Source organism: Opisthorchis viverrini (assembly GCF_000715545.1).
Source record: "Opisthorchis viverrini unplaced genomic scaffold opera_v5_20, whole genome shotgun sequence".
NCBI lineage: Eukaryota > Metazoa > Platyhelminthes > Trematoda > Opisthorchiida > Opisthorchiidae > Opisthorchis > Opisthorchis viverrini.
Genome location: NW_008751676.1, coordinates 1106973 through 1134073, shown reverse-complemented (window position 1 = coordinate 1134073; position 27101 = coordinate 1106973). Strand labels below are relative to the sequence as shown.

The 27101-nt window shown below is 42.1% G+C and overlaps 1 protein-coding gene across 1 annotated transcript in view; it reads right to left on the bottom strand.

Moving 5' to 3' along the window:
* T265_01810 (hypothetical protein) overlaps nucleotides 1–27101 on the bottom strand; it is a gene marked incomplete at both ends in the record, with an annotated part of 128794 nt that overhangs the window by 29692 nt on the left and 72001 nt on the right. Inside the window, one exon of the mRNA XM_009165920.1 lies at nucleotides 12571–12753. Coding sequence (XP_009164184.1) covers nucleotides 12571–12753 — 183 coding nt within the window. The remainder of the gene's footprint in view (nucleotides 1–12570; nucleotides 12754–27101) is intronic.

Genomic DNA, 27101 nt, shown 5'->3' with positions numbered 1-27101 from the left:
TCACAGCTCTGTGATTGATCTCTCGGTTTCGAAATTGAACCTCTCTATAATACCCGCTATCGGGAGGGGGGGGGGTGGCGAAATAGCCGACGAGGATCTAACCTGAGAATTCCGCATGAACAAACTGTGCCCTTAGCAGCTCATTTAAGAGCCACGTAAGGAATTATTTCGACCAAATGTTGTACTTATGTAGGGACGCCTTGAGTTCTTGTAGAAACCTAGCAGACGAATAGAGACGGTCATGTGACTATGCGGTGAAGAGTTGTGGACTGTTAGATGGGGAGAAAGCGCCCAATTACGATCATTGGGGAATGTTCAACTTTCGATTCCTCATTCTAAAACTCAATGAAAAACCATGTCATCGTTTTGTCACTGCAACCAATCAAGTGCATTGCCTAAAGTAGCTAGAATCGGCAGTTGGCCCAATGACTGATCATTTGGAGATATCCTTCAGTTGTTCTTTGGTAGAAAAAATTATTCGCTTTACATCGCGACTGTGTCCACCAGGTTCGAAACCTGCTATACTAGGACTGCTTTGTCTTCATCACAAGATTCAACGAAACACTGAAGTTCTTTGCTGTCCCAGAGAACCATATGCCGACGTTTCCAAAATAGCATTTCTGAATAAACCCAACAAACCCGACAAACACGATCACAGGTATTGCACTTTATTTTGAATTACCTTTTGCAGTTTCGTCGCACTGTTTCACGAACAAACGGATATAAACTTTCATGGCGCAAGAAATGAACTTTAATATATGATTCCGTTTAGTTTCCGATTACTAAAGCGCTAGTTTTAAACGATGTAATAAGTCATTGTAAGTTTAATTTGTTTTTAACCTTCAGACAGAAGTGATTACAGGATCTGTGTTTATTCCAGGGCGGTCAGTCGTCCTTAGTCTTTAGCGGTTAGTATGACCGGACGCTTCTACCTCACTGCTAATTAATGCAGGCGTTATTATTTCGGCATCATTCCGAGGATCTTCTAATTTCTGCACAATATGTACTTTTACTTTACTAAAACCTGGCACACAAACTCCTACGTCCAGAACATAAGTGGGTCGAAAAATAGGACGAGTAACGTGTAAGCCGGCACGATTCTTATCAGTCCTACGAGGAGTATAGTTGTTAGTAAACTTGTTGTTCAATGTTGTTCCATGTTAAGCCTGTCACTATCAAGTTAACGCTTCTTAAATGTCCCCGAACAAGCTATCTCTCGGTTTTAACACTGAAAGGAATTTGGTTCCTATTCACATAGGCAGCTAGCAACTGTATGCGTGCTCCAGTGAAGCTGGAGGGTGAACCTGAATATCACTGTACATCACATCTATGGTCACAGAAGTTCGTCGGACGAGACTCCATGGTCATTTGCGGCCATTCTGAATCATTCGTTTGTCGACACATCTACTGATGTTCGCTTTGAAATTTTCATCTCTTTTTAGTCCTGCTGAGCAGCACGATAATTAATCCTTACTGATATGTGCCCACACATTCAATACGTAGATAGCCCATGACCTAGCGGCTGAGTATGGAAGCTCCAACCGATAAAACCAATCTCGTTGAGGACTGACGGCTCCCTGAATGGGGCTACGAGGCTCAGCTCTTCAATGGTTTATGATAATGACAGGTACGGTGTATTCACGCGACCACTGTTGTTCCTGCTGTGAAGCTATTTTATTCAATGCGTATCCGTTCAGCATCCCTTTCTCTCGTAGCAATAAGCAGTAGGAACCAACTGATCAAATCATTGCCTCCAATGCTCGGCCAGATATCCCGCTCTCTTCCGTCTTACAATGACAAAAATGGTGGCATCTGAATCTAACAGGCCCTTGGTACACGGTTTATATAGAACAAAATGAACTCAACTGATTGTTTCTGCACTTGCCCTTTTGACGCTTTAACTTGTGCCCCCAGTTCAGTCGTACAAGGCTATGGATTGTTTCAAATGCACTGGTCAAATAATGAATAACTTCTATCACAACCATTTGGAATATCTGAAAACGACAACACTTCCTGAGCAATGTCTGTCAGACCTGACGGGCCGTTCATGTTTGTCCCAATGGAGTACCCCATTCAATGAGGATTTATTTTCCTATTACTCTAAGGAATTTCTTTGAGGGGGCGTTCAGGTGATAAGAATGAATGAGGAAGCCCCGACACACCAGGCTGTTCAAACAAATTTGCCAGTCGCTGGAAAGTTTGTCCACGCCATAGATGGAATTTCCAAGCTTTAGCTGTCCTGTTTTGCGATCAATTTTTCATGACAGTCTGCTGGTAAAACTACGATTGAATTATTTTGTAGAAGAGTATGGTATGTGTATATGTTATGCACCAGTCCGTGGGAAAGCTTTCAGCTGTACTGTAAGTGTGCCGGTTAAAGCATTTTCAGTGGTCTCATATGCACTGCTGCCGGTATAAGTTCCTGACATTAATTGATAATGATATGGTTGATTGACATTTGGGCTCACAGTTAGCTACATTCCATCCGTTTCTAGTAGAAACTGACAATATGCACAAAATGACTCTTTTAAACGATTCTAAAACAAATCGATTCACGAAGATAGGCAGTCTTTTATATGAACTTTAGGTGAGACTCATCTGAGTCTCTGAGACACAATTTTCTTCAACGGGGTATGGCGCGCAAACACCTCAGACATCACCAGACATCAAAGTGCATCTCGTCACTCAGAAGCTAATTAGAGAACTCAGAAAATCTTTTCGGTAGACCAGTAACGGTTTGGAACCTGCAGCTTCATTAAACAGACCTAGCTCCCAAAGTCTAGCTACATTATTTTGTACTTGAAAGCCAAACCGAACATACGTAGGGTGAACCACGCAAATGGGACCAGAAACGGATATCGTAATGACCTATTCAGGATTTTACTAAACCGATATACACCTCACCTAGCAAGAAATTAATTCAAGTCTTGGATTACCACCGTCTTACTTTAGAAAGGAGTATACGGGTTCGATTATAAGAGGTAAATTGATAGTTAATATGAATATTCCAAGATGGCCAGGTTGACAGTAGACTATCGAACAGCTTCTTCCAGTCGAGTAAGCGGCTGTATATCAAGGTGAAAAAGTTTGTCCTGTTCTTACGGTATGTCAATGGAGGAAGCATAACTACAGGTTTCATGCGTGTGATGAAAGTGGTTTTACCATTTGGGAGCTTATCGTGATGCTTGTAACGTCCTAGTCCCTTCAACATAATTAAAAACAGGGGATTTGAATATGACAGAACTCCAAGCTAGCAATACATCAAAGTAGGTAATTATATTTAAAACCAAAGTTTTTCGGTTTTGTGGTGAACCTAAGATAACTAAAAAGGTTTTGGTGCATAAATTATACTACCAACCAATCGTCAACTTACTAATAAGAACCGGGAATAATATTTCATGGTTTCTCCATCCCTCATCGTCTTTCTTAGTACAATGGTAGTAATTGTGGTAGTACACTCGTTGTTCCATGAAATACTGAGATGAGGAGCCCGTTATTTTGTCTGTTGGTTGATCCGGAATAGCAAAGAATGATGTAAGACATTTGACTTAAATCCGAAGTACATAAGTGACTAGGCGCTAGTTTAAAGCTGCTCACTCTATAGTGCATCTAAAGCAGCTCACTTCTAGTCAGAATGATGGGGATTGCTCACATTCATTGGACGTTTGTATTGCGGAAAACGTAAAGGTAATCTATTTCATTTGACTCAGCTGTTAGAAGACATTTCGGCTTGTATTGTTAGCCGACTTCCAAGAGCCGAAATGGGCACTAGTCACCAGAATTCTGTCATGATTTCGGAGGTTCATTATGTACCCGGAAAAGACGGTTAGCATTGGATAAGTGTTCAGTTTCCTGCACTTGAGATGCCAACTATCCTTTGGTCTGTGTTAGAAACAGAAGCACCTATATCTGTCACGATTCTTCGGCGGACACCACAGTACAATGTCCAGTCAATCACGACGACAGTTCGAAGCCTGCCATTCAGATCAACATGCTCGCTCGGGAGACTCAATGAGGCGATCAGCCAGGAACAACTAAAAGTGAAGGCCAAATATAATAAAACAGCAAAGTCCTCTAAAATATGGACAGAGCATTCGAGCTCAATATTCTTCAGGCTGTTCTAGCTTATAATTTAGCGAAAGGCCCCTGACGGATGTGAGAAAGTCCTACGTCTGAATGTGAACACAATATCAACAGTGCTGAACGATTTCCTGGCAAACTACAGAATGTAAAGTTGCAAAATGAGTTAATTTTGTTATCACTGGATGCCACCGCTCTCCCAGCAACACTTCCCTGCAACTTTTCTAAAATGACTTACTACTTAATCAGCCGGCTTGATTAAGAACAAAGAAACTGGAAAGCGAATGCAAACTCTAAATTTCTGCATAACTATTTGTCTGAAATCCGATGAAAAGCAAATGAAAGGGACTCTCAAAGGATCGACAGTAGCAGGACCTACCGCCAAGGACGTAGTGCAGAAAATGGGGTGTATTGTAATACAAAGCATCAGTGCCGAAGTGTAAATTTCTGACGTGGAGGAGACAGTCATCATTGTAAGACAAAAAAACGCACAAGATGCCCACTTCCTGATAAAAAGAATATATAGAATATATCAAATTTAAAACTCAAGTGGAGGACTTTAGATAGAATGCTCATTTGCACACTATTTTCGGTTGTAACGTGAGCCTCTGGTGAGTTCCAGTTGAACCTCCCCTTTATCGTGTTCTTCAGTTAACATGATATTCCAGATATGGCGGCTTTTCCCCAATAGAGCACCAGGCATAAGGCAGCTGAACATTTTTTAACGGCCCACTACCGGTTTAGTCTTTCTTGGGAATCACCAGATGGGTGCGATCCGTCAGCTTTATGTTCCGCTTTAACCTAAAATGCTTCTAAAGAAAGACTGAGCTTAAAGTCAGAACAACCCCTCGTAGAAACAAAATTAGTTTGCATATACGCGGGTGTATTTTGCGAAGGGCGTACAGTTTGGGTACAAGTAGAACACAAAAGTAATGGAAATTAGGGAGATACACATGCTTGAAGACGTGCCGGAAAAACGCTTGAAACGTTCGTTCTTCGAAAGGAAAAACGTGTACTGTTTTGTCAGTCTCCTAGAGAAAATGACTCAAACGGTTTTTATCCAGAGCATGCGCGAAAAGAGCAGAAACGTATCGGAAAATGTTGGATGAAAGGAATACAATTGCAAAACAGTGGGCAACCCAGAATCCTCATCAGACTTTTATAAAAGAAAGGCAGCGTGACAACGAAAATGTTACCGAAAACCACTGGATAAAAGAATGGTTTTCTTCAATGAACTAGCAGCAAGATTATTATAACCGCAGGAAATATCGGTATACCAGCAGTGCTGACCTGAGGAGTCTGTTTTTACAACCGAAGGACAGGGTCAAGGTAGGTAACTAAACCAGTGTTGTCTTTCAACTACAACAACCACTATGCTGAAAAAATCGGATGAAAACTTTGTACGATGAAAAGGAACACAAAGGAGCAATGGGTGGACATGTTATGAAAGATGGCGTTCTTTCTTGTTTTTATTTTGTTCGCGGACCTCAGCAATTGGACTAAAAAGTTTCATACCAGGTCGAGAAGACACCACAGTTACGCAATTTAGTTGACGCACCTGAATGCTCACTTATGACTTATGACATCTTCAGTGGCGATTAAACATCTCCATGCCGGTAGCTACGCTAAACAAGTATCCAATAAACAAACTCTTAGATTTCCAATCTTGGACTGAAGACTTCAGGAAGTCGGAGTATAGCACAGACAAGCAGGCACGCTTGTGAAGATTTCACTAAACCGTCAGTGGGAACCATGTCAATCCTTTGTAAACCGGAGAAGGACAAATTACTAAGGGAGTCAACGAGCTCAACTGAATCCAGTCGTCAGACGAAAAGACAACACGGTAGAGTCAAAGATGAAACCAAAGGGGCAAATTTAATAAACAGAATTTGGGCTGTTGATGTGTTCAAGGGGTTTGGCAAATGACTTTCAGACTTCCCGTCACCACTCGAGGTGATATCATCAGTATGAACAGGCTCTTGATAAATTACGAACGAATGCACCCGGACGTCCAGTATTCCAACACATTACGATTCCGTTGCACCTAGCATTCCCAGCAAAACCTGACGTCAAATGCGATTAGTTATACAGTCACTGAGGTGACATCTACTAAAGCTAAGCCAATGGGACCAATCCACATCGAGTAAAAACTGCCACGAAGAAGTAAGCGTTGACACTTGTGCGCCTTTTAGGTAATGTGTAATCAATAGTTTGGGCTTTTTAGCCTAACAATGAGTCTTTCGAAAACTTTTTGTCCACATAGGCGATACTCACCACATTCAGTTGGCTCCTAAAGATATTTAAGTAAGTACGGCCGTGTAATTGCCTTTTGTTTGAACGTGTTACAGGACAATGGTGCTCACGTTGTATTTGTAGAATTACCTCGAGAAGGATGGTTTCCTTTTCAACCGTGCAAAACCACAATCAAACTTTAGTATTGGTTTCATGGAGAAATAGAGCAACAGCTCTCCTCTCGGCCTAACAATGGAGTATGTGTGAGAAACGAGAACACTCGCTGATCTTATTTGAAAATGATTTCAGTGTACGCGGTGGCGGCACGGTTTGCGTCCGGTTTTGTTTCCATATCCGTAATTCCGCTGTCAGTGCGATCACCCAACAATTCTGTTTTTGATACGATGTACCGGTGAACTCCAGCAGAAGGCGTTTCCGGAGTGGAATTCATGATATACGGCCGTTGGACAACCATTGTGTGGTCATGTGTTTGTTCAATCCACCACACATCTGCTCTGGAATTCCGCCGTGGGAGCCATGATGTTACTTTTGGACTTGTAACAACGCAAACATTTACAGTATTAGTATCAGAAACCAACAAACAGGAACTTCACAACGACAGCCAGTAATGATCAAGTCAGTTATTCATAAAACATCTCAAGTATTGGTTCTCTGGCTACATGAAAACCCGATTAACCTAGTTACTTAGTCGCCTGGCCTGACGAAGCTTTGTGTCAAAAGCAAAACGTTGCCCAGCAATAAATTTACCAATTGATTACCGGAACCTCTCTGAAACAATGACTACCAAATCGGTCCCAAACACTTTCAAATTGATTAAACCATATAATATTTCTGATGTACTGACTCAGTTGATGGAAAAAGACAAGCAATATACAAGTTGCTGACATATTTTCCCGACAGAAGCTGCTAGACGCTCTCCCGGACAGATGTTTCACTTGGACACTACTTTCCTGCAATAAAATTGTAGAACGTGCGGCTGTTGCATGATGCGTCGGATGCTTTTTTCCGCAAAGTCCACATTGAAAAGATCAGATCAAAGGTTTTCCTATTTTAATTTGGCAAGCTACCAATCAGGGGACAAGGTCAAGGATATCATCTCCTCTTGGACAAACAACCATGGTTCTGATTGTCTTGTTGTTCGATAACCTCTCAAAACAGATGCCGGATCGATACAAACCTCAGTTTTCTGCAGCTATACAGAAAACGGTGTGTGTGAACTGAGCAAACCTAGAAAACGTAACTATGTCCAATCTCAAGTTTGGTACCATGAAGTCTTTTAACGATTTAGGTTTATCAGTGCAGCACAAACCTCCTCGTACCATGTTCTCTGAAGTTCTTGTACAGGTTCCTAACTAATGCATCCATTCTTTAACGACTTCCACACAAATAACCGTAGGTTGTCACTTGAGTGTCATGTTCACGCTGGTTTGCTTTGCCCAATCATATGACATAATCTTGCGTTCTCTCTTGAAGCGTCTTTGCACAAACGTAACAAAGGAGTTGCTGACCGACTGCAGTCAGTAGACTAATCCACGAACTGTTTACGTAGTTGAACATTACGCTAAAACCTGGGAGGTTAAGTGGTTAAGTTTGTATTCGAGTCAAAGGTACTTCTGAAAAAAGCGAAAGTGTGCCTTTTCTTCGGTGCTGTGACGGTGGTAAGTCGATTACCTAAGAACTGAATACACGACTCAGTTGGTTTTGTGTGATTCTGTGCTAACGATGGTGCGATCTCACCGTATTGTCCCAACGTAGCTTCTGCATGTTTACACATGTTGGTATCGACCGGACTAAGAATAAATGTAGTCCCACCATCAGTCGCTTTTTTTCAGGGAGATACTTTGCCAAAAAGCTGTGGCTGGTGATGCCCCAAATATTTCACTTCAATTAGAAGGCCGCTGTTTTTGTGTTTTTAAGGATATTTTGATGAAAAGTTAGAAAAATGGCCTTCGTCAAATGGACGGATCAATTTTTATTACTATTCTGGTGGGTTTTCGTGAGATCTCCCACCCTGTTTGTGTTTGAAGCTGCATTTTGCTGATTCTCACCAAGGTAGTGACGATAAACGGGAACATCACGGATGAAAAGCCGGTCCGTGACTCATCCATTTGTACCATATTCCTTCGTTGGCGGATTTTCCACAATCTACCTCTTTTGGATAGCTTTAACTCTATTTCATACGCAGGAAAACGGGACAAGCAAAACGCACGGCGAGTCCGGTTGCAGCACACCTAATCGATACGGATTGCATTTTAACGCGGTGGAGTTTTTCAGCATGATGTATCAAGGACCACTAACTCAACTTAGTAAGTTTAAATCAGGAGAACTTGTGACGGTAGAGTCTATTAAAATCCGACCATAGCAATCAACCTTGGGCCATCGGAAACGTCACTTATAATGATTGATGCTACTTTGAACCATCAAACATCGTTCTCAATCGATTCAGATTGTGCGGCTTAACTATTGCCTTTTTACCATGCCCTCAGCCACCTAATCTGATTTCATGCCACCAATCAAACCGTATACCACGGTTGCAACTCTAACTGTTAGTGGGGAATGTGTCGGATATCCGATAGATTAACGGACCAGTTTTTCCCCGCCCCAATTACCTTCTGGTGTTTTCCAGGGGAACAGAAGCGTGTTTTTATTGCAAAGTTTCCGGTAATAACGACCTCTAGGTGTAACTACCATAAGTAATGTATGGTCAAGTAATCGCTTGTTCCAGTCCACTGACTTCACAACTGTTGGGAGAAGTACGTAGAGAGTATTACATCTTTTCACTTGCTCGCCATACGGTGTTGCCTTCTGAAAAACATCCGCTAAAGCGAAACCAACCACATTCTCTCGCAAAGATAAGGCAAGTGCAGCTACTGAGTGTTAGTTCCAGCTTGAGAAAAACGTGACGTCGTAGTTTATTTGCCTTAAGACTTTCACATGAACGGTTGTGGTAGGCCTAAGGTTCATCAGATTACGAATCTTATTTAAATAGCCCAGTTCTTGATGTAGCGTTTTGTTTATTGACTCTGGCCAGCGGTTAAAGCATTTTCGTTCCGATCACTCCACCATCATGCAAAGTTGAAGAGAAGGTTTAGGCACTACTAGGCACTGTCAAAACCCTTTGTCTCTCCCTAAACGAATCAGACTGAGGAGAGTTTGAAAGTGCGGAAATTAGCACCAAAATTCAACTACAACGCCCTCCATATAATTTTCGTTGTTTGTGCTAGGACATAATCTGTCCTAATCTTACGACTGACGTTACATTCTGGAAACAGGTACTCTCTTATCTGCTGTCCACAGAAAGCAGTGACCTGCGGAAACGGTGAAAGTTACACTCTGGTGGATTATCTCAGTTGTGGAAACCGATGGTTGTATTGAATAACGGACGGTTCATAGGAATGACGTGGTTGACCGAGTTCTTTTCTGAGTAAACAGCCTACAAATGATGAGTGCCCTGGATATGAGTTTTGCATAGGTTAAATAGTTATATGTGCGGTAAATTATTGCTGAAACAAGTTACTGCTGATTTACGTGTTCCGTTGCGTTGGTAATAAGTCACTTACTGGATGGCTGAGCTGTCTTTGTCTGAAAGGGTTCCTCATAGAGAAAGTTCTCCATCCATTTCAGTGGAGCACACTTGACTTGGGAGGTGCTTTGTTCCATACGGAAGGACCTTACACAACATGGTTGTATGACCCACTGAAGGATGACGTTCAGGATTAGGACGAGTGTTTTCTATCTCGCTTTCATCTTGCGATTGCACAGGTTTCACCACATACACTTTGTGGAACTCAACTTATCCAAAGGGTCCTCGCATTCCTGATTCAGCAGTAAATGAATCTACCATAGCAGGACCAAGAGATTTTCTTTGCCAGCAATTCCATTTCGCTCAAAAACTTCTCAAGGGAGATGGAGAAAATATTATCTGTGTCTACCGGTATTGAGATCTACGTAGTAAGCCAGCGGTTTCGTGTAGAAAAGACTCATCGAAGGGAGAAGCACTTCTTACTAGCAAGCACAAAATATCCAAGAAGTTTTTCGAATCGCAAACGCCCCCTAGACAAAACATTTTCGTTTTTCCTGAAGGTGTTTTTCATGGTTGGCGGTGAAGTAAGCAAATTATCACCTGGCGGATATGATTGTGGTCTGTCATTCCGGGATTCTAACCGAGGACACATGTCTCCATATTAGCTGCTGGCCACCGTTTTGATGGGATGTAGGCACTTCCCTTCATACATAAGAACGTATAGCATCTTTGTCTTTCAACTTACCCGTACATTCAGAAGTACATTTATTTTCATGCGGATCTGATTTTTCCCGGGGACTCAACTGCATCCCAGCTAAGCTTTCTTCAAACGAATGTGTTGCATAAGGTCATCTGAATTCTTACAATATTCGACATGTCGGAGTATACTACGCAGACGTTGTACACTATTTATAAGGTTGTTGAAAACTGTTCGACAGCCCACTGTGTGTTTCGTCCCTCCAGGGGGCTCATCAACTAGCGCAGTCCCCGAGTTTTATTTGAACCCAAATTCCACGAAGTTCGAAAATTCGCTCATTTGAATACCAAATTGGTTTCCACCAGAGACTCACCTGAAACTCAGCTAAACTTCTCGTTTATGATTGCAAAACACATTGTGGGCTGTCAAGCAGTCTTCATCAATCAATGGTCTACATCTAACTATACGTTTATCCCCTGAACTCGAACACGTTTTATTCGACCGATTCCCTCCATACCATCAAAACAGCGCATTCATTTGACGTTTCTAAAGAAACTTGTTGAGAGCTTCTTTATCGTCCAAAAGCATATGCTCATTGAAAGTTGACATCGAATCGCCACGTCGAACTAAAATGGTAAAAAATACGATGAAGGCACCTGTGTGGTTGAACAAAAAACTCACATCGATTCGATCGAAATGAAATACCAACTCGGATAGGAAGCAGTTTTTGCATGCTGTCACTGCTGAGACAACATGCATCTCCATTATTTTTCCTGATGATGAGATATTGTATGCGGATAGCCGAGCCCTCTGTTGTTACATTCCCATTTGTTTCTTCACTTCGACTCAACCGAATCGATTTACGGCACAAGAAACATCACGAAAATACGAAAAGAAATTGGACGAGCAAATATGGGAGATGTGAAAACCATATGCGAGGCCAGTACAACTATGCGAAGGCCCTAGATAACGTGATACGTGTCTCTAAGTGCCCGTAAAAACCTTAGAGACTAGTGTAGTTTAACGTAGCCGTGTTTTCTCAAGAGCATTCGCCTAACGGACTGTCGGAGAGCAATCTTCTGTTTAATTAAACGGGCACAAACGCTTCCATTAATAATTTGGCGGTTCGTGCTGTTGCGTGGGATCCCTCGGACTAGGAGCGACTTATTCAGCGGTGTTCGATGTTTGCTGCTGACAATGAAGAACATATCGATAAGCCTTCTCTATGGGACGAGGTCAGCCAAAGCTGAAACCGAAATGCGAGGTGTACAAATACTGACTGGCGAAAGGCGTTTACTATAGTGAAGTCAAGAACGGTTTCTTAATCAATGAAAATCAGTCAGAGAATCAGACTAAGCGTTGGCGTGCATTAATCCATAATAGATTAGCCTACTTGTAAACACGCACACCTAAGTGACCACGTTCAAGACCGTGGACGTGGCTGCTGTGACAAACACTATGACGCATGCCAGCCCTCGTTTCTGTACAACCTTTTTGCTACAACCAACCCATGACATTTTACCTCAGGTTCAATGAACTGTTCCATCCAACACCACAAAGCAAAGAACCCTGGAGACCACAAACTCAACAAGACACTAAGATCAAACAATGCCATACGAATTTCGACTGCTCAACCGCAATTTTATGCCTCCTAGACCGTAATCACATTTAACTTTGTGAGATCCACATTGCACATGATCCTCAATAAGTATGAAACAGCTGTACAGCCCTCCTTGGACTTTCAACATAGATTAACTTCACTTAGTGGACAAAATTTCTATTTAGACTTCCCAAGTTTCAACACACTACCAACAGACTCATTAGAATATATAGAAATTTAAGCCGTGGGTTTTCTCATCGGTTTAGACAACTTTGACTGCAGAGTTTCAAGTTAAAAAGCAAATATACGACCAAATATCTAACATTGACACAGATGGTGACATGGCACAACCAAAGGTGAATACATTCTGCGAAATACACCCATTTGCAAACTAATTTGATTTTACGGGAGACTCACCTGGAACCCAGCCGAATCTCTCGGTTCTGATGTTTCCAGGTGAAAGGCGAAACCGGTCGTGGGCTGTCGAGGAGTTTTCAGCAACTTTTGAGTAGTAAAGTACAAAAATTTATATGTATCGCGATATCTTGAATATCCTATTGACTGAAGTATGAGGCGGCCTGGTGCAGCACATTCGGTTGCCTGAGAAAATCACAAAAGAGGGCTTCAGCTTGGTTCCAGGTGAGTCCCTTGAAAAACCAAATTAGTTTGAAAATGAGTGTATTTCGCCGAGTTTATGCCATTTGGTTTCTATTAGAACATACGGCTGACGGAAATAGGGGACTTGTGCCCACCTGATGAACCCAAAGAAGGGCGAAACTGGTCTCAGGCTGTGGAGGAGTTTTCAGTAACCTTATGAGTAGTGAATACATTCTCTTTCGTCAAATTCGACCAACTTCGACTACGTAATGTGATCGTGAATGCCAAATATCGTTGCTTAGATTCTTCGTTAACTTTCTCAAAAAGAAGTAGGTATCATCACTTGCTTAGTACTTTTAATGCTGCTAAATTGGTAATGATGGCTTCATTTGCCCCCATCACAAAGAGTTGCGTAACCTTGAAATTTCCATCACTTTCAATTGGGCGTTATCACGATAAAGTGGCATGTTTCTTTCCTAAGAATCTCAAGAAACTGCACGCAAACTCACACGTGATTTGAAACATCGGATTTGCAACAAAGTTTAACAAACCAGAAAATTTCCGGAAGAATCCGGCAAGGTGAAATATACTCATTTAAAAACTGCATTGGTGTTAACAGGAGACTAAACTGAATCCAAAAGGAATCCTCCGTTTGTGGTAGTCTGCAGCTGATTATATTGTACAAAGGCCGCCTGATGTTTAATTTTGTACAGTATTAGAGGTACGCATATGAGTGTATTTCTTGACTTGTGTACGCTTTCGGTCCGAGTGGAACATTGGGTTGATGTAGGTTCGGTCATCGCTTTACCTAATAAGTCCGAAAAAGTGCGAGACCGGTGACGAACTCTCGAAAACTTTCCAACAATGTTGCAACCAGTGTATTTCATTAAAAAGGTGCTACAGGGTATTGTTATTGTGGCATCGGGTCTTCGAATCTATAGGTGCTTGGAGAAGCTGGCTCATAACATACGCGCTTGAATGCAAAATCCCATTTATTTACACGACACTGTGACGTTAAGATCACATAACCTCAAACGCCCGAACAATAAGTGTCACTGTCACCTGAGAATGACATTTGCGCCATTTATTTCCAAAATCCGCTTTTGATGAAAGTAGTTCCCAAACCATATCATATAATCTAAAGAAATCCCTTGAACTGTCTCACTGCACTGAGTGGTTGTCAGAAACATACTACTTATATATTTCTGATTAGCCTTCATAGTAGCTCGTAGGACTGTACATTTTACTTTGATGAGCTGCGGCCGAATGGACCCGAAAACACTCATAAGGCCTGTAAGCGAAATGTCAATCAGCGAAGGCTTTTCAATCACTTGATGGTTTGCATAGATGATTTTGATTCGAATGACTGAGTGAGTTTCAGTTTCACATCTGACATGGTTGCCTGAGTGCGTCGTGTTATTGGATAACAACGGAAGCGTGAACTAATCAACATGATTCGCCTCGAACTGGATTTACACTAATGGTTGGCGTGCACGTAATTGTCATCAGATGGGCTTCCGACCTTTTGAGCCAGTATGTTGGACCTGTGCTTGCCCCGTGGAGCAAAGCACAAATAAGTGATAGCTGCTTTCCAACATGTAGAGTTACAGTAGTTTGAGAGAGTTTTGTAATTTTCAATTGCGAAAGAGCTGAACAGCACCGGACAGCTGCTCCATCTTTATTGGGAATCATCGGCAGTGCACACCTCAGCAAACTGAAGAAACTGCCGAACCCTCGACCCCCCAGGTACTAGTCCGTCTGATCATGAGTGGCCAATCAGCACTCTGATACCAAAGGGTCTCAAACATCTCCCAGTAGAATTCGGCGACCGGATGTGGGTTCGGATCCCCTAGGAAACGTTCAAGCCACTGTCCTGTGAGGGTGCGAACATTCGGGTAATGTTCCTTTCACATAGTTGGTCAACGAATAATTCCTGCCGAATAGGTCTACGCAATTCCATTTCAACTAAATTGTAAGGTTGAACGTAATAGTGATTTCAAAAGGTTCAGACAATTAACGGTTACAAGCTATTTAACCAGCTAAGCCTATTAGATCGTATCCACATTCTACGGAAGACATTCTAACCGTTTCAAATTAAATGTGCATATTTGCCGATCATAAGATGGTTCATTACTGGATGATTTATATTCGTATCACTGAACGTAAGTCACCGACGACTAACTTTTATTTTTTTCAAGCATCTGAGAGGGATTGCAGGTTGAACCAGTAAATCAAAAAAGTTACGGTTGAAGAATTAATACATCGTGTGTTTGAACATCGTTTAGACTTTCGGTAGTGGAACGAGGAGATAATAAGTATTTCCATCGATCTCCACCTTTCAGTCACTCGATATGTTCATTTGTTAGTCGTTTGGAAAATCTCAAATCTCCTATATTCGACGCCGATGTCTGATGATACTGGTAGTAATGTACTTCAGCTTGAGCTTCAATTACTCATGTGACACGAAAGTATTAATATTCGACTTCAAGTTAATTTCTTCAGTCATGGTGTGTGGAATCCACCAATCCCGGAAAGTTAATCGTATTAATATGTGTACTGGTGAGCATTATCGCTAACTTGCATTAAAACATGATATAGCGTCACTTATCGTCCAATCAGGGAAGCCATATCACGTGTCCCGTGCTGACTTTCAACTGTCGATTTCTCAGATGATGTTGTAAAATTACTCTTCCTCTGACCTACTTAAAGGATGGTGATAGTGTGAGGTTTGGAAATACATGGAGTTTTATGAGATACTCATTGCGGATGATTCTAAATAAATATGCAAAGCTGCAGTGTTTATCGGCTCTTCATAAAGGACTAGCTTCACTTATGGGACAAACTCTCCATTTGAAATGGGGTAATAAATGAGTGTATCCCTGTGTCGTCACCATCATCATCATCATCATGGCCAGCGTTCAACACTGATGCCGCGCTGCCGTACTGTATATACTGGTTATGCTGTGTACACTGTGTATAAATGCAAGAATTATTTAGGAAGACTGGGTGCCATCTGTGTGAAAGACGTGCGGAATTATCTCGGAGGTTTTTTCGGAGAGATCTTACAAACATATTTTAGAGGAAATGAACTTATTTTTGGCGGAAACGGAGCGGTACCTTCACGGAGATTCAGTATCTTCCTGTCAATGCTGTTGCGAGAATGTCAACTCAAGCAGACGGATATCGTGGACAGATTAAGCCCTAAATTTTTATAGATTGCGCCAAGATACGACGATTTATAAATACCCCTGGATAAAGTCATGCTCCATATTTGCTTTCAAAAACTCAGTTTTCAGTTTTCAAAACTCAGTTTTCAGCCGTAAGCTCACAATTGAATTAAACCAGACCAGATACTTCAAACAGATGCTTTGCGTCGTTTTGATAATTGACACAGTGCACTGCGGTATTCATATTAACCTCAGCATTCGTCACATTATTATCTATTCATCTGGATAGAATAGGGATTCACATCACCACTCCGCCAACCTGTTCCACTCATGACCTTAAAACGGCCGCTAGGAGTTGCCGTACATAATGCAGTAAAAATTTCATATAGTCAAAAAGATAACCAGCAGTGGACCTTAAACGTTCTGCTGTCTAGGCCATGGACACCATGGACACCATGGACGTATCCCAGCCCACATATGCCATAAACTGCACATCAACAACCTTACACCACTTTGCCACACTTGCTGCGTATGGCAAGGTGAGTAAGCGAAACACTGGCGACTGCTGTCACCTCCCTTCTTTCTCCTATTCGCAGTCCTTTCTCTTCTCAACTTGTTGCTGCAGGCAAATCTCTGGGCCTGTTTGCCACTCACTGCCACTAGCTGCAATATTTAGGGTTGGCTGTGCCTCAGACACTTCAAAATCATTCATAAGCCCTGTCAGTCAGTCCGTACAGCATCCTTTAACGTCAGCACTCTGAAATAAGCTGGGGAACTCACTGATATTGCAAGTATGTTACAATCGGTTTTCACCGATACGTGCTCTCATTCTGAGATGAGGATTCGAGACTCAAGCAGTTCGTGTAACCGAACTCACCGTCACTCTCCTCTTGATTCGGATGTCACATTTCTGGTGATCCAGGATCCTCTGTGACTGATTCTCCTGAGGGTGATGTTATCCTAAGTCACTGATCTAAAGGGTCTCTGCTTGAAAGATTGCCCCGCTGATTAGTTACCTCTGTGTAATTTGTCGATGACAGTATCCCGTAAATGTGCCGACAGTCGCTGACTGCTATTTACATCTGACGCCATCGTAGATTGCAGATCTGATATATCCGAAGACCGTTTTTACGACGCTTTGAACGCCTTGCTGTGGTGGACCAAGAACTCATATATTGTTGTGGTTGCCGGGGATATGAATGAACATTTAGGTAAACTAGGAGCTGTTAAGGGTGAACTGGGTGATTTCCTACGGCTAAAATCCGAACAACGCCAAAAGCCCGCTGAACTTATGTCCTGACCACAGACTGTTTCTGTGCGGTGCTAATTTCCAAAACAGCCGAACCCATTCGAACATATGGTACCTCCCGCATGTGAGTCACTCTCCAACATAGAGAGGGCACATCGCCATTAGCTATGGGTGGCGTGAGTCATTTACCGACTATCCTTTGTTCCGAACCACTCATATGGATTCGGATCACGGGCTTGTTCGTTGCTACATCCTGTTAAGCTTTTCATGGGAGCGAAAAATGCGTACATCTCACTCGGTCATCGGGCCCCGATTCTTATTGAGCCTACAAAAGCTAATTATCGATGTTCCATTCTAACAGCAGGTATCCTAATGTTGAAGCTTACTAGAAGGTAATGCCCCCAACCGTGCACGGTGCTGGGTGCTACGTTTGTGAAACGACACAACTAATCAATTAGCACTGCATCTCGATCAACTTTATAAAATAACTCGAAGATTAGACACATCTCTCTTGTTTGAGGTTACAATATCGTCTAACAGACTGTCCAACTTTAGGTGAATAAGAGCAACTGCGCCAATCAAAAATTGTGGTGGACCCAGAAAGATGAAGGGGTAAAGGATGCGAGAAATTCTAGGGATTTTCTAAAACAGCTGATATGTGCAGCGGGCCCAGAGAAGTTTGAGCTGATAACAATGGATTGTTCATCCGTAAGAAAAAAGAGAGCCTGACTCGTTGGACTGAACACTTTTGAGGCCAATTCATCTGGTTGCCTGCAGTTGTTCAACCAGATCCTTAACAGGCCACGCAGCCCTGGACAGTGAACTTGGAAACATCAATTGCTTCGGAAGTAAGCAAATACCCTTTGTCGCTGCGTCACTGCCGCTGGTCCTAATGCGCATCCGCCCGCTTCGCCCAACGATGGAGGCATCTTACGTATTAGTCCCCTTCTGGAAGAAGGAGACCGACCTAGCTACCTGGAGTGAGTGCATAGCAGTAACCGTTTTCAGAAAGCGTGCCCGCATTGATTGTGGAAATCACTGAGGCATTCCATTGACCTCTGTTGTAACCACTCTTCACGTTGCTTATTTGACGTCGTATACGTAAGTGAATGAGGACGTGACCCTAGAAATCAGGATTTCGTCCTGAAAGAGGCTGTGTGGACCACGTTTTCGCACTCCGTTAAGTGGTAGAGCGGCCTTATGCGTATAGGTGCCCTACATTCTTTGCGTTCCTTGACTTCAAGGGTGCGTATGATTGTGTCGGCCGTCTAGTCCTTTCCAAAGCGCTTGCAAAACAGGGTATATCAAAACGTCGTGCATATCATGCACTGTTGGTATTCACATACTTGTAGGTGCTTGGTAGTGTATAGGCAGCCTTGGTGTCTGACAAGATTCGTCATCCTCTCCATTTTTGTTTGATTTCTTCAATGGAATGGTAAGGTAAACACTAGGAACTTTCCAAAACACTTGTGTTCAACTCCCCCCGAGTGGGAATCTCGTAGGCCTGAAATATGCAGCGTTACTTGAAAAGCTGACTAAAGTCACTAAGTCCTTCGGCAGGTTTTTGCGTGCAAAGTCATAATGTACAAATTTTAAGCATACCTCTGAACACTCAGTAAGTGACGATGGAGATGGGAGGGGACTATGCGTATCTCGGAAGTTTCATTAGCTCTAACGATAGTGCGGTTAACGAAATGAATTCAAGGATCTCAGAGATCGGATTAGCGCTTGTCAGCATGCACTACTCGTGGCGTCAAAAAGACGTATCAGTGTGTCTCAAAGTGTGGGCTCTGTTTTGTACGGCTGCGACAAGTGGCTACTTTGGGTGGGAGATCCTAGAGACCTTCGACTTTCTGATCACCGGTGTCTCAGAATTATGACCCAAATCCGCTTAAAGCAGCGAATTTGCAATGAGGCGATCAGAAGATGGACTTTGTTAAGCAGAGGTTATGTCCCCCACAGAAAGCATCTAGCACTACAAACTTAGGTGACTGGGCTGTGTGGTATACAGGCAGATTTGCCACCAGTCGAGGCAATCATTGTTTTTCGTGCCAAATTTGGCGTGTCAAAAATTTAAAGATGGGCAGAATTTCACATGTTAAAATTAAATACGGGATGTAATAAAAAGTATGGGACTTGTAGGTGCTCTTCTCTTTTCAGGATCAAATCCACGTGGTCCTCGATATGCCTAGGTGAGATTCTGAACAACAATATGTCAGTGGAATCCACGTGACCAGTTTCTACCCAGTTCGAATGGTTGAGTGTCGAGGGTCCAGATATCTGTAGTGTTTGTTGTAGGTTAGCTCTAGCTTTCCCCCTGTTTCGTTACTTTTTGGCTTTCATTACAAGGCCACATTCAAATATACTGATATGGTTTGACGACAATGAAGCACTAGTTTCCTCACCTCGTGATGCTCTCAACGATTGTGATGTGGTAGTCATTAATTTGTCCGAATCGATTCACTGTAGCTGACTATATATCCCGCGTAAAGCGAATGAGCTGAAAAGTATCTTTTGATGCAGCAGATGAATCTCCGACTCACTCACCTAAGACCATGATGTCAGGCCCGTTTGTTCGGCCATAAGGCCAGTTCAACAATAACGCAGGGGCCTATATTTTTGGGACAGCTTACCTGACGGTTCTGAAGATTGGTTCTCAGTTCGTCCAAGTGAAGCAATGTTATGACGTGTTAGGACAGATCTAGTCAGGTGTGAAGTCTCATCGGAATTCAACCCGCATTCGCCTTAACAAAACTATGTAGGAGTCATGTTGACATTTATCTGGAATATCCATGTTTCCTTTACAGAATATACTTTTAGAAAGCTGAGATTTTACTCCAAAATTATCCTACGAAGGGTGACATGCTTGAATGATTCAACATTTTAACAAAAACTCAGAGTCCAACATAATGTGCAAATTCAATTCAACCCCATTAATTCCACTTGATTTGCCTGACCAGGGGTGTTAAGATAATGAAAAATTCAACAAACTATGTGCTGACTGGCGCTAAAGATCACCAGTGCTCTGCTACACGTCAACTCAAGACCTTACTGAAATCCATGTTCTCTGAGCACTTAAATTCTGCGTGTCTAAGCAAGCCCCATTTGTAATCATTTTTTACCTCTTAACCAGTTTCCTTAGTAAATGTCATGATCAGCAGAAGCTTTGGTCGAATTTTTTCGGGACAAACTCGTTGAAAAGTTAGGTACAGCACTGCAAGCGACACGGAACAGGTGCAGGAGACTAGGGAATTCACGCGCCGGTTTGACAGGAAAAGAGATGAACCGCTCTCATGATACACCAATTAGACAATTTGGGAGATCAAATACAGTCTACTTTCATTCATTTATGTCGTACACGGGCCTGGAAGCATTGAAAACAGATTTTTTTGACCGTTTCTAAAAATGTTCCTCAGACGATTCTTACCACGAGTTAAGTTGTGGTCTATTTTACAAGTTCACTTTGCTCATCAAAAGTCGGTTCAGAACATAAGTTTGTTTATCATCTTATTAAGAAGGTTCCAAGTATATGCTCCGATAATAATTGGGTTCGAAGCAAATACTCTTGCAGGCTTCCACCAGAATCCATCTGAAATAAATCACATCCCTCTTTATGCGCCGATACTCACAGGGGACAATCATCAGATGAATGGTCTTGCAATTCTGCAACTGAATCCATGGTCCTCCTCTGAACGTGTTCCAGAAAATTTTTACAAATAACGTGCTGTTAGTGCATGATGCCAATTGGTAAAAATGGAAGCCATAGTCGAGACAGAAGGTTTCTCATGCTCCGAACCACATGGTAACCGATACAGAAGCTACGTTTTTCTCTGTGCAATTGGGCGTCTCTCTCTGTCAAATTATTTTTTGTCCAAAAAGAGTCCTGCTATGAAGCAGGGCTGCGAAATAGGGCATGCAGTGAGAACCAGGACGAACTTATTTTTGCCGGTTGCGAGTCAGTGTATAACTTAGATATCAAGTGAATTCAGTGTTTGTCATTGCTATGATAAGTCACTCACAGAACTAAGTCGGAGACACCAATTATGTGTAGGCCGTACTTCAGCAGACTACCGCGAACACCACAGTCGAAGTTTTTTGAAGTCAGTCTTGCATGGGGAACACCGTGGAAGAGTCTATGTGATGCACCCAAAGAATTGGAAAATTGAAATGCATCTCTTTTTAGGGAGAAGGAAAGCACTGGATTGCCTCCAACTTGTTTTGGTGGAGAAGTGGTAGTTAGCTCGCCTCACATTCGAGTCCGAAGTTTAAAAGCTTGTTTCAACCAAGGACATGCACTTCTTACGAGCTCTTATATGAGCGAAATTTCAATCCATCGCTTTCAACATTTTGCATAAACTCAGCTGAGTAATTGTGCCAGGGCAGGAGGACAACCATTCAAGTGAGAATTGTGTGAAGTTGAACTAGTGGTTCGTCGTTCGGATAGTCGGGCAAACTAAACACAACGCTCAAGTGTGAGCATCTTCGTCCCTTTAGATGTGATATTTCACCTGCGTCCCCTGTGCTCTGGTAGTTTAGTGGAAGTACACACGCGTCACATTTCAGATGTCCAGGGTTTCAGATCCCAGTGCGATCAAGAATAGCACTGCTGATAAGAGCGAAACTTGAGTCCATTGCTCCCCCTCTTTTCTGTGGATTACTTATGCTGCGGCGTGAGATGAATTGTTCAGACGAGAGTGCTGTAAATGAGGATTCTACAAATCTCGAAACAACCTACAACTGAAAGCCAACTCGTGCTTACGTGCACAATAATCCCACTTTGAAGATGCGAACCATGATCTACATCGCACTTTTATCCTACCTGACGAAACGACTGCTATCCAGTCCCAGTACTAACCCATAACCCCACCTGGATTCAGTGTCACTTATCCCTCCTATGGTCTATTCGTGTTTACACTGGCAATGGCCTGGCCGGTTTGTACATATTAGTTTGAGGGCTATGTGGTGGTCAGTTGGGGGCATTTTTAAATGCGGGCTGTTCCGATTAATTGGTCGTTTTCCAGGCTTGCTCTACAATGACTGAAATGGTAAACCATTGAACAGGGGCCTTGTTTGAATGCCAACGGAATAACCAAATCTATCTACTAATATTTACCATAGACTCACCTAAATTCACTCGATACCCGATGGATTAGACTCAAAAAGCCACAGTATTTTACGGAAGTAGTGTGACACAAGCCTGAAAGTCGTATACAGAGAGCCTCGGTGCACCACTATATCGGGATTACATCAGAGTTAGCTGACAGGCCGCGCCCTGGTGAAATTTGATGAAAACGTTGTGAAAAACATTTGGTAAATGACCTATCGTGTAAATATCATAGCAACGGAGTAACAAGAACAGGAAGCTGCGGGTGGCCTTCATCTAAGTACTAATGTATTTTTCAGGCTTAGTTTACACGGCAAAAAATATTTCGCCATCAAGATACACTAGAAATTAACAGATGGACTAAAGTACCTGGAAGATAATTGATCAGGTTCGCCAAACTCGGAGAACAAATCAACAGCCGCCTGATCAATTACCAACCAACTGATTCACCCGAGCTACCAATATTCCAACACAGTACCTAGAAGAATTTGCCAGATTAGCAGGCCTACATCCAAGTAGTGAATGTCATCCTTGGATAAAATTAAGGGGCTGAGAGAAGATGAGGGACCGATCAGCTGTTAGAAAAATGAAATCTTCTTACAGTCGCGTGGTTACATGGATAACAGTTATCCGACGTCTGCCACCCTGCCAGTTCATAAACACCATGAATTTTGAGGCCCGCGGAAATCCACAAATCTCATATACACATGCACACCGTCTTGTATGTGACAAACTCATGCCTATACAAACTAGCAACATGTCTCTTGTGCATCCCACACCCAAAATGTTAGAATAATCCAGTGCACATCACTTTATCTCCAGTAATTGAAGTTATTTTGACGTATTTATTCAACGGTTTCTCTAAACTTTTGGCTACTTTGTGACGATCCACCAACTCCTGATAACCACATTCTATCCTCCTTTGTCTACAAAAAACACCTTAACTTCGACACCACCACAGTTTTTTAGTCTCCATACTTGCAGAAGTTTGACTCCCAACTATCCACTTTTGAACTGTGAAGAAAAACAATCCCCGGCAAGGGCTATTTAGGCGTCAGCTCGTGCGAACTGCGTGATTAATCGTTTTGGATAGGGAAAACAAGCGACGAGGCCACAACAAGGGTCGATGCAGCAACAGAAGTTGTAGATGCTTCAGCATGTGTGAGGTTTGCATGCCTATGTTATATTTTTCTACCTAACAAATAACCGACCACCGGCCCGATTTATCCAGTAGTGTCTAACTTTTCCAACCAGGCTTTGATGGGATGCTACCGTTATTGGATGCGACCAACATTGGTCTGAATTGTGAGGACCCGAACGTAGTCATGCAAGACATCTGTTTTTGGGCTTCACATGCACACTTTCCTTAAACACATGTCTTGTTTGAAGTATATCCGTACTGTATTGCTGACATACTTCCTTGGAAGCAGTGACATATACACAATGTCTGGTTATAACATCATAATGAAGTTGCCTTAAAGCTGTTGAAATAACTGCATGTACTACCTTTTTCTAGAAGAGAGAAAAAAATCTTGTTAAGCGGAAAGTAGTGTCCATCGTGTCAGATGATTTCATGTCAAATGATCCCAACTGCTGGGTTATAGTTCCAGATTTTAAGTGATAACGTGAACAAAGGCGTCAAGGTCCCGTAATACTTGGCTCAAAAATTATTAGATGTTCTGATTAAATTCCCTGTTATTTCATTGGTTAAATTACTTCTTAGTTGCCCACAACACGTCAATTAGTTTGTATTGTTTTGTTGTTTTTAGAATGGACATTTTTAACTGATTTCAGTCAGTTGTATATGCCTTGTCGATACTTCGGGGTGAACTTATAAGCATCATGCACGTATTGGAAAACTGAAACGGCATAACGCCGGACCCGATTAAATATTGGGTTAGCTTGAGCAACGGGGGACGGTAAGATAACTTATTTCCACACAGAGCTTCCATTCAAACCCTACATCATTCACTCAACTCACAGATTCATCAGTGGACTGAAAACTCAAAACACAGATTTACGCCCGTCTTATGAAATGTTAACTTTGGGTATCCTGAGGAAGTCAAGTTTGATCCTCATCAGACCTTAAGGTAGATATTTAAATTTGCAATTGAACACCATTCCAGAGATGTAAGAAATTTCCTCTGTCCGTCCAAGAAAAACCACCTATCAGAGGAATTTGCGGTGCATACATCTTCCTTATGTGACAACCACCATGATATTTTCTGGATAATTTTGTAATGATTTTAGAAAACCCCAACCAGGGAAATGGGAGTAGCACTCACTACCTACCTGATGAGCATCATGAATAGCAAGGCCACTCGTGGGCTTTCAAAGAGTTTTCAGAAACCTTGCAGTAGGTTCCTTCATGAACATAGTGCTCACTGTTTTTGTCTTTATGTCTAGATCGTAGCGCCTATGATGCTACTGGCACAAAACTGTCAACATTTGTGAATGACGTTCCCCACTATAAAACCAAGGTAAAGCTTGATTTAGAAACGATAGAAGCATTTTCAGATGTCGTCTTTTTCAATCCTATTTTTAGTTCTCGGTTACATCCTTGGACGTGATATGGAACAAAGCAAGAACAATTTGTTTCAGAAAAATACTTCAATTAAACCTAAGTGGCAAAATCAAACAGCATATCTTTTTAGATCTACTTAAAACGATTGTCTGTGAGGTGACACTACTTTGTCGTTCTTCTCAATGATTTGAATTATTTTTCAATGCTTTGCTAAGTCAGAGTCGCTAAGTAGGTCTAAGTCCACCACAATGATTATAAATATAAAAAAAACGTAAGTGGCAGTCATGAGGCGCTTCTGGATGCCAAGGTGTTCAAGCAATTTTAACTACCGGATGCTACGCTCGCGCCGTCCTTCCACAGTTTTGAATCATAAGTTCGGACCAGATGTATGTATAAATATCAGCGCACCAGACCAAACTGTCCTTTAAAAATACTATTCTGCTGTACAGTACCCAATACATATGTGGATTTATTTAGCTTATGTCATGTCCATGTGATCATAAAACTCTGAATGAAAACTGATGCTTTTATATCAAACACTGCAACGTAAGATGGTTAGGCAGAGAGCTTAAACACTTCAGAGTCCTCCCAGTAAAAGCGTCTGTTTATAGCGTTAAAATAAAGACAACATAATTGATATTCCAGTCGGTAGGACTGATTTTATCGACACTAGTCCCCAAGGCTCACACGAACGGATGTTTATTTCAGATACAAACTGACAGTTTATTTTGCGAGCTTTACTATTGCATAAGAAATAAATCACATGATTTAGGAACTACCATTTCAATACGAAAATAAAACGTCGTATGATTTTATTGCCCTACTTACTGTCCTATGTGTTCTACACCCTCATGGGTAGTAATCTGTGAGTGAAAGCTCTTAATAGTGACGGTAAATACTCTCGAATTACTCAGAAATGTTCCGTTAACGGAATGACGGCCTGTGAACAGGGAATCGCGTTAAAAATGTGTCGCAGCTTCGTAGACCTCGTTAAAACACGCTAGGTGCGCGCAGTTTTGTCCACTCCACTAATCTAGTGTCTGAATGTTTCACACCTGGAGTCACTGTTTCGAATAATCAACATAACTGAATATCAGTCAGTAGAAAGTTTGTGCAAGTTGGCGGATTCTGTTTTCCAGGTCGATAGAATCGGACAGTTTATTTGTAGTCCAGCTGAACTCAAAGAAGAATCCTAGGGCAAGTTGACTCATTACGGGGGAGGACATTAATCAACAACAAGCTGTACTGAGTTACAATAATCCTCAGCAGTGCCTACGGCTTAGGTGGTATGCAGTGACAGATGATGACTAAATCTGTGTCAATCCAATTGTGCGGTTCCATTGTAATGTTTGTTTTCGGGGTGGGAAAAAATGAACCGGAATGTGTTTCCCATTTCGTATTCTGAAAGTTGTATCTTCTGGAAATAACTGCAATAGAAGGAAAGTCCCATCCAAGAAAAGGGTAACTGTGATCAGGTAGCAAGTGTTGTGGAAGGAATCCTTAAGAACCTATAAAAATTGTACTGTGGGTATTTTACCAGCATTTACTACCCCACCTCCAAACCGTTACGTCTGGAATTCTGATGTCGGTAATGCTCTCCGTCACTAACTGTGCCGCAACATTCCACAAAGGATTTTATCCTCTTCCTCAACATCCAATCTGCCCTAGTCTTCCTGATAGCTACACCTGATTTGCCGGGGTGTCTCTAATGCATTTTGCTAATTGGCGCCATCCCGCTCGGAAAATAGTCCAAAGCAAACTTGCTTATTCAGCACTCACCCTGTATACATTTATATGTATATATATAAATGCTGAATACTCAGCCGTCCTCATGTTGAAAAATTACCCCTCACATAAATTTTATCGTTGTCGCTTTCACTTACGGATATATGGGATCGGTGACTACCTGGCATATCTCCACACCTCCTAGTAAACTTGTATAACCATCCACAGAGAGGGTGTTTGTGGTCCCTATCATTCTCAAGGTTCAAGGCAACAAGGACGAATACTACAAAGTTTCTGGCAGAATATACAAATTTGCAATTTGTATTGATGATACTGGGTCACCCAAGTGAATCCCAGCTGAACTTAAGCTTCATGGTATTCACCAAATGAATTGGTGATTCCCAATAAGGCCGAAATCAGTCATGAACGTTTGAAGATCTTTTGATAATTCTATGGGTAGTATAAGCCGGTGCGAAAAATGACTTTCTTCCACAAAGCGATGACAGTTCCGGATGATCCTGCTGTTCAGTGATATCACGCATCAATTGTTTCTGGTGTTTATCACAGTTGCCAAAATCAGGA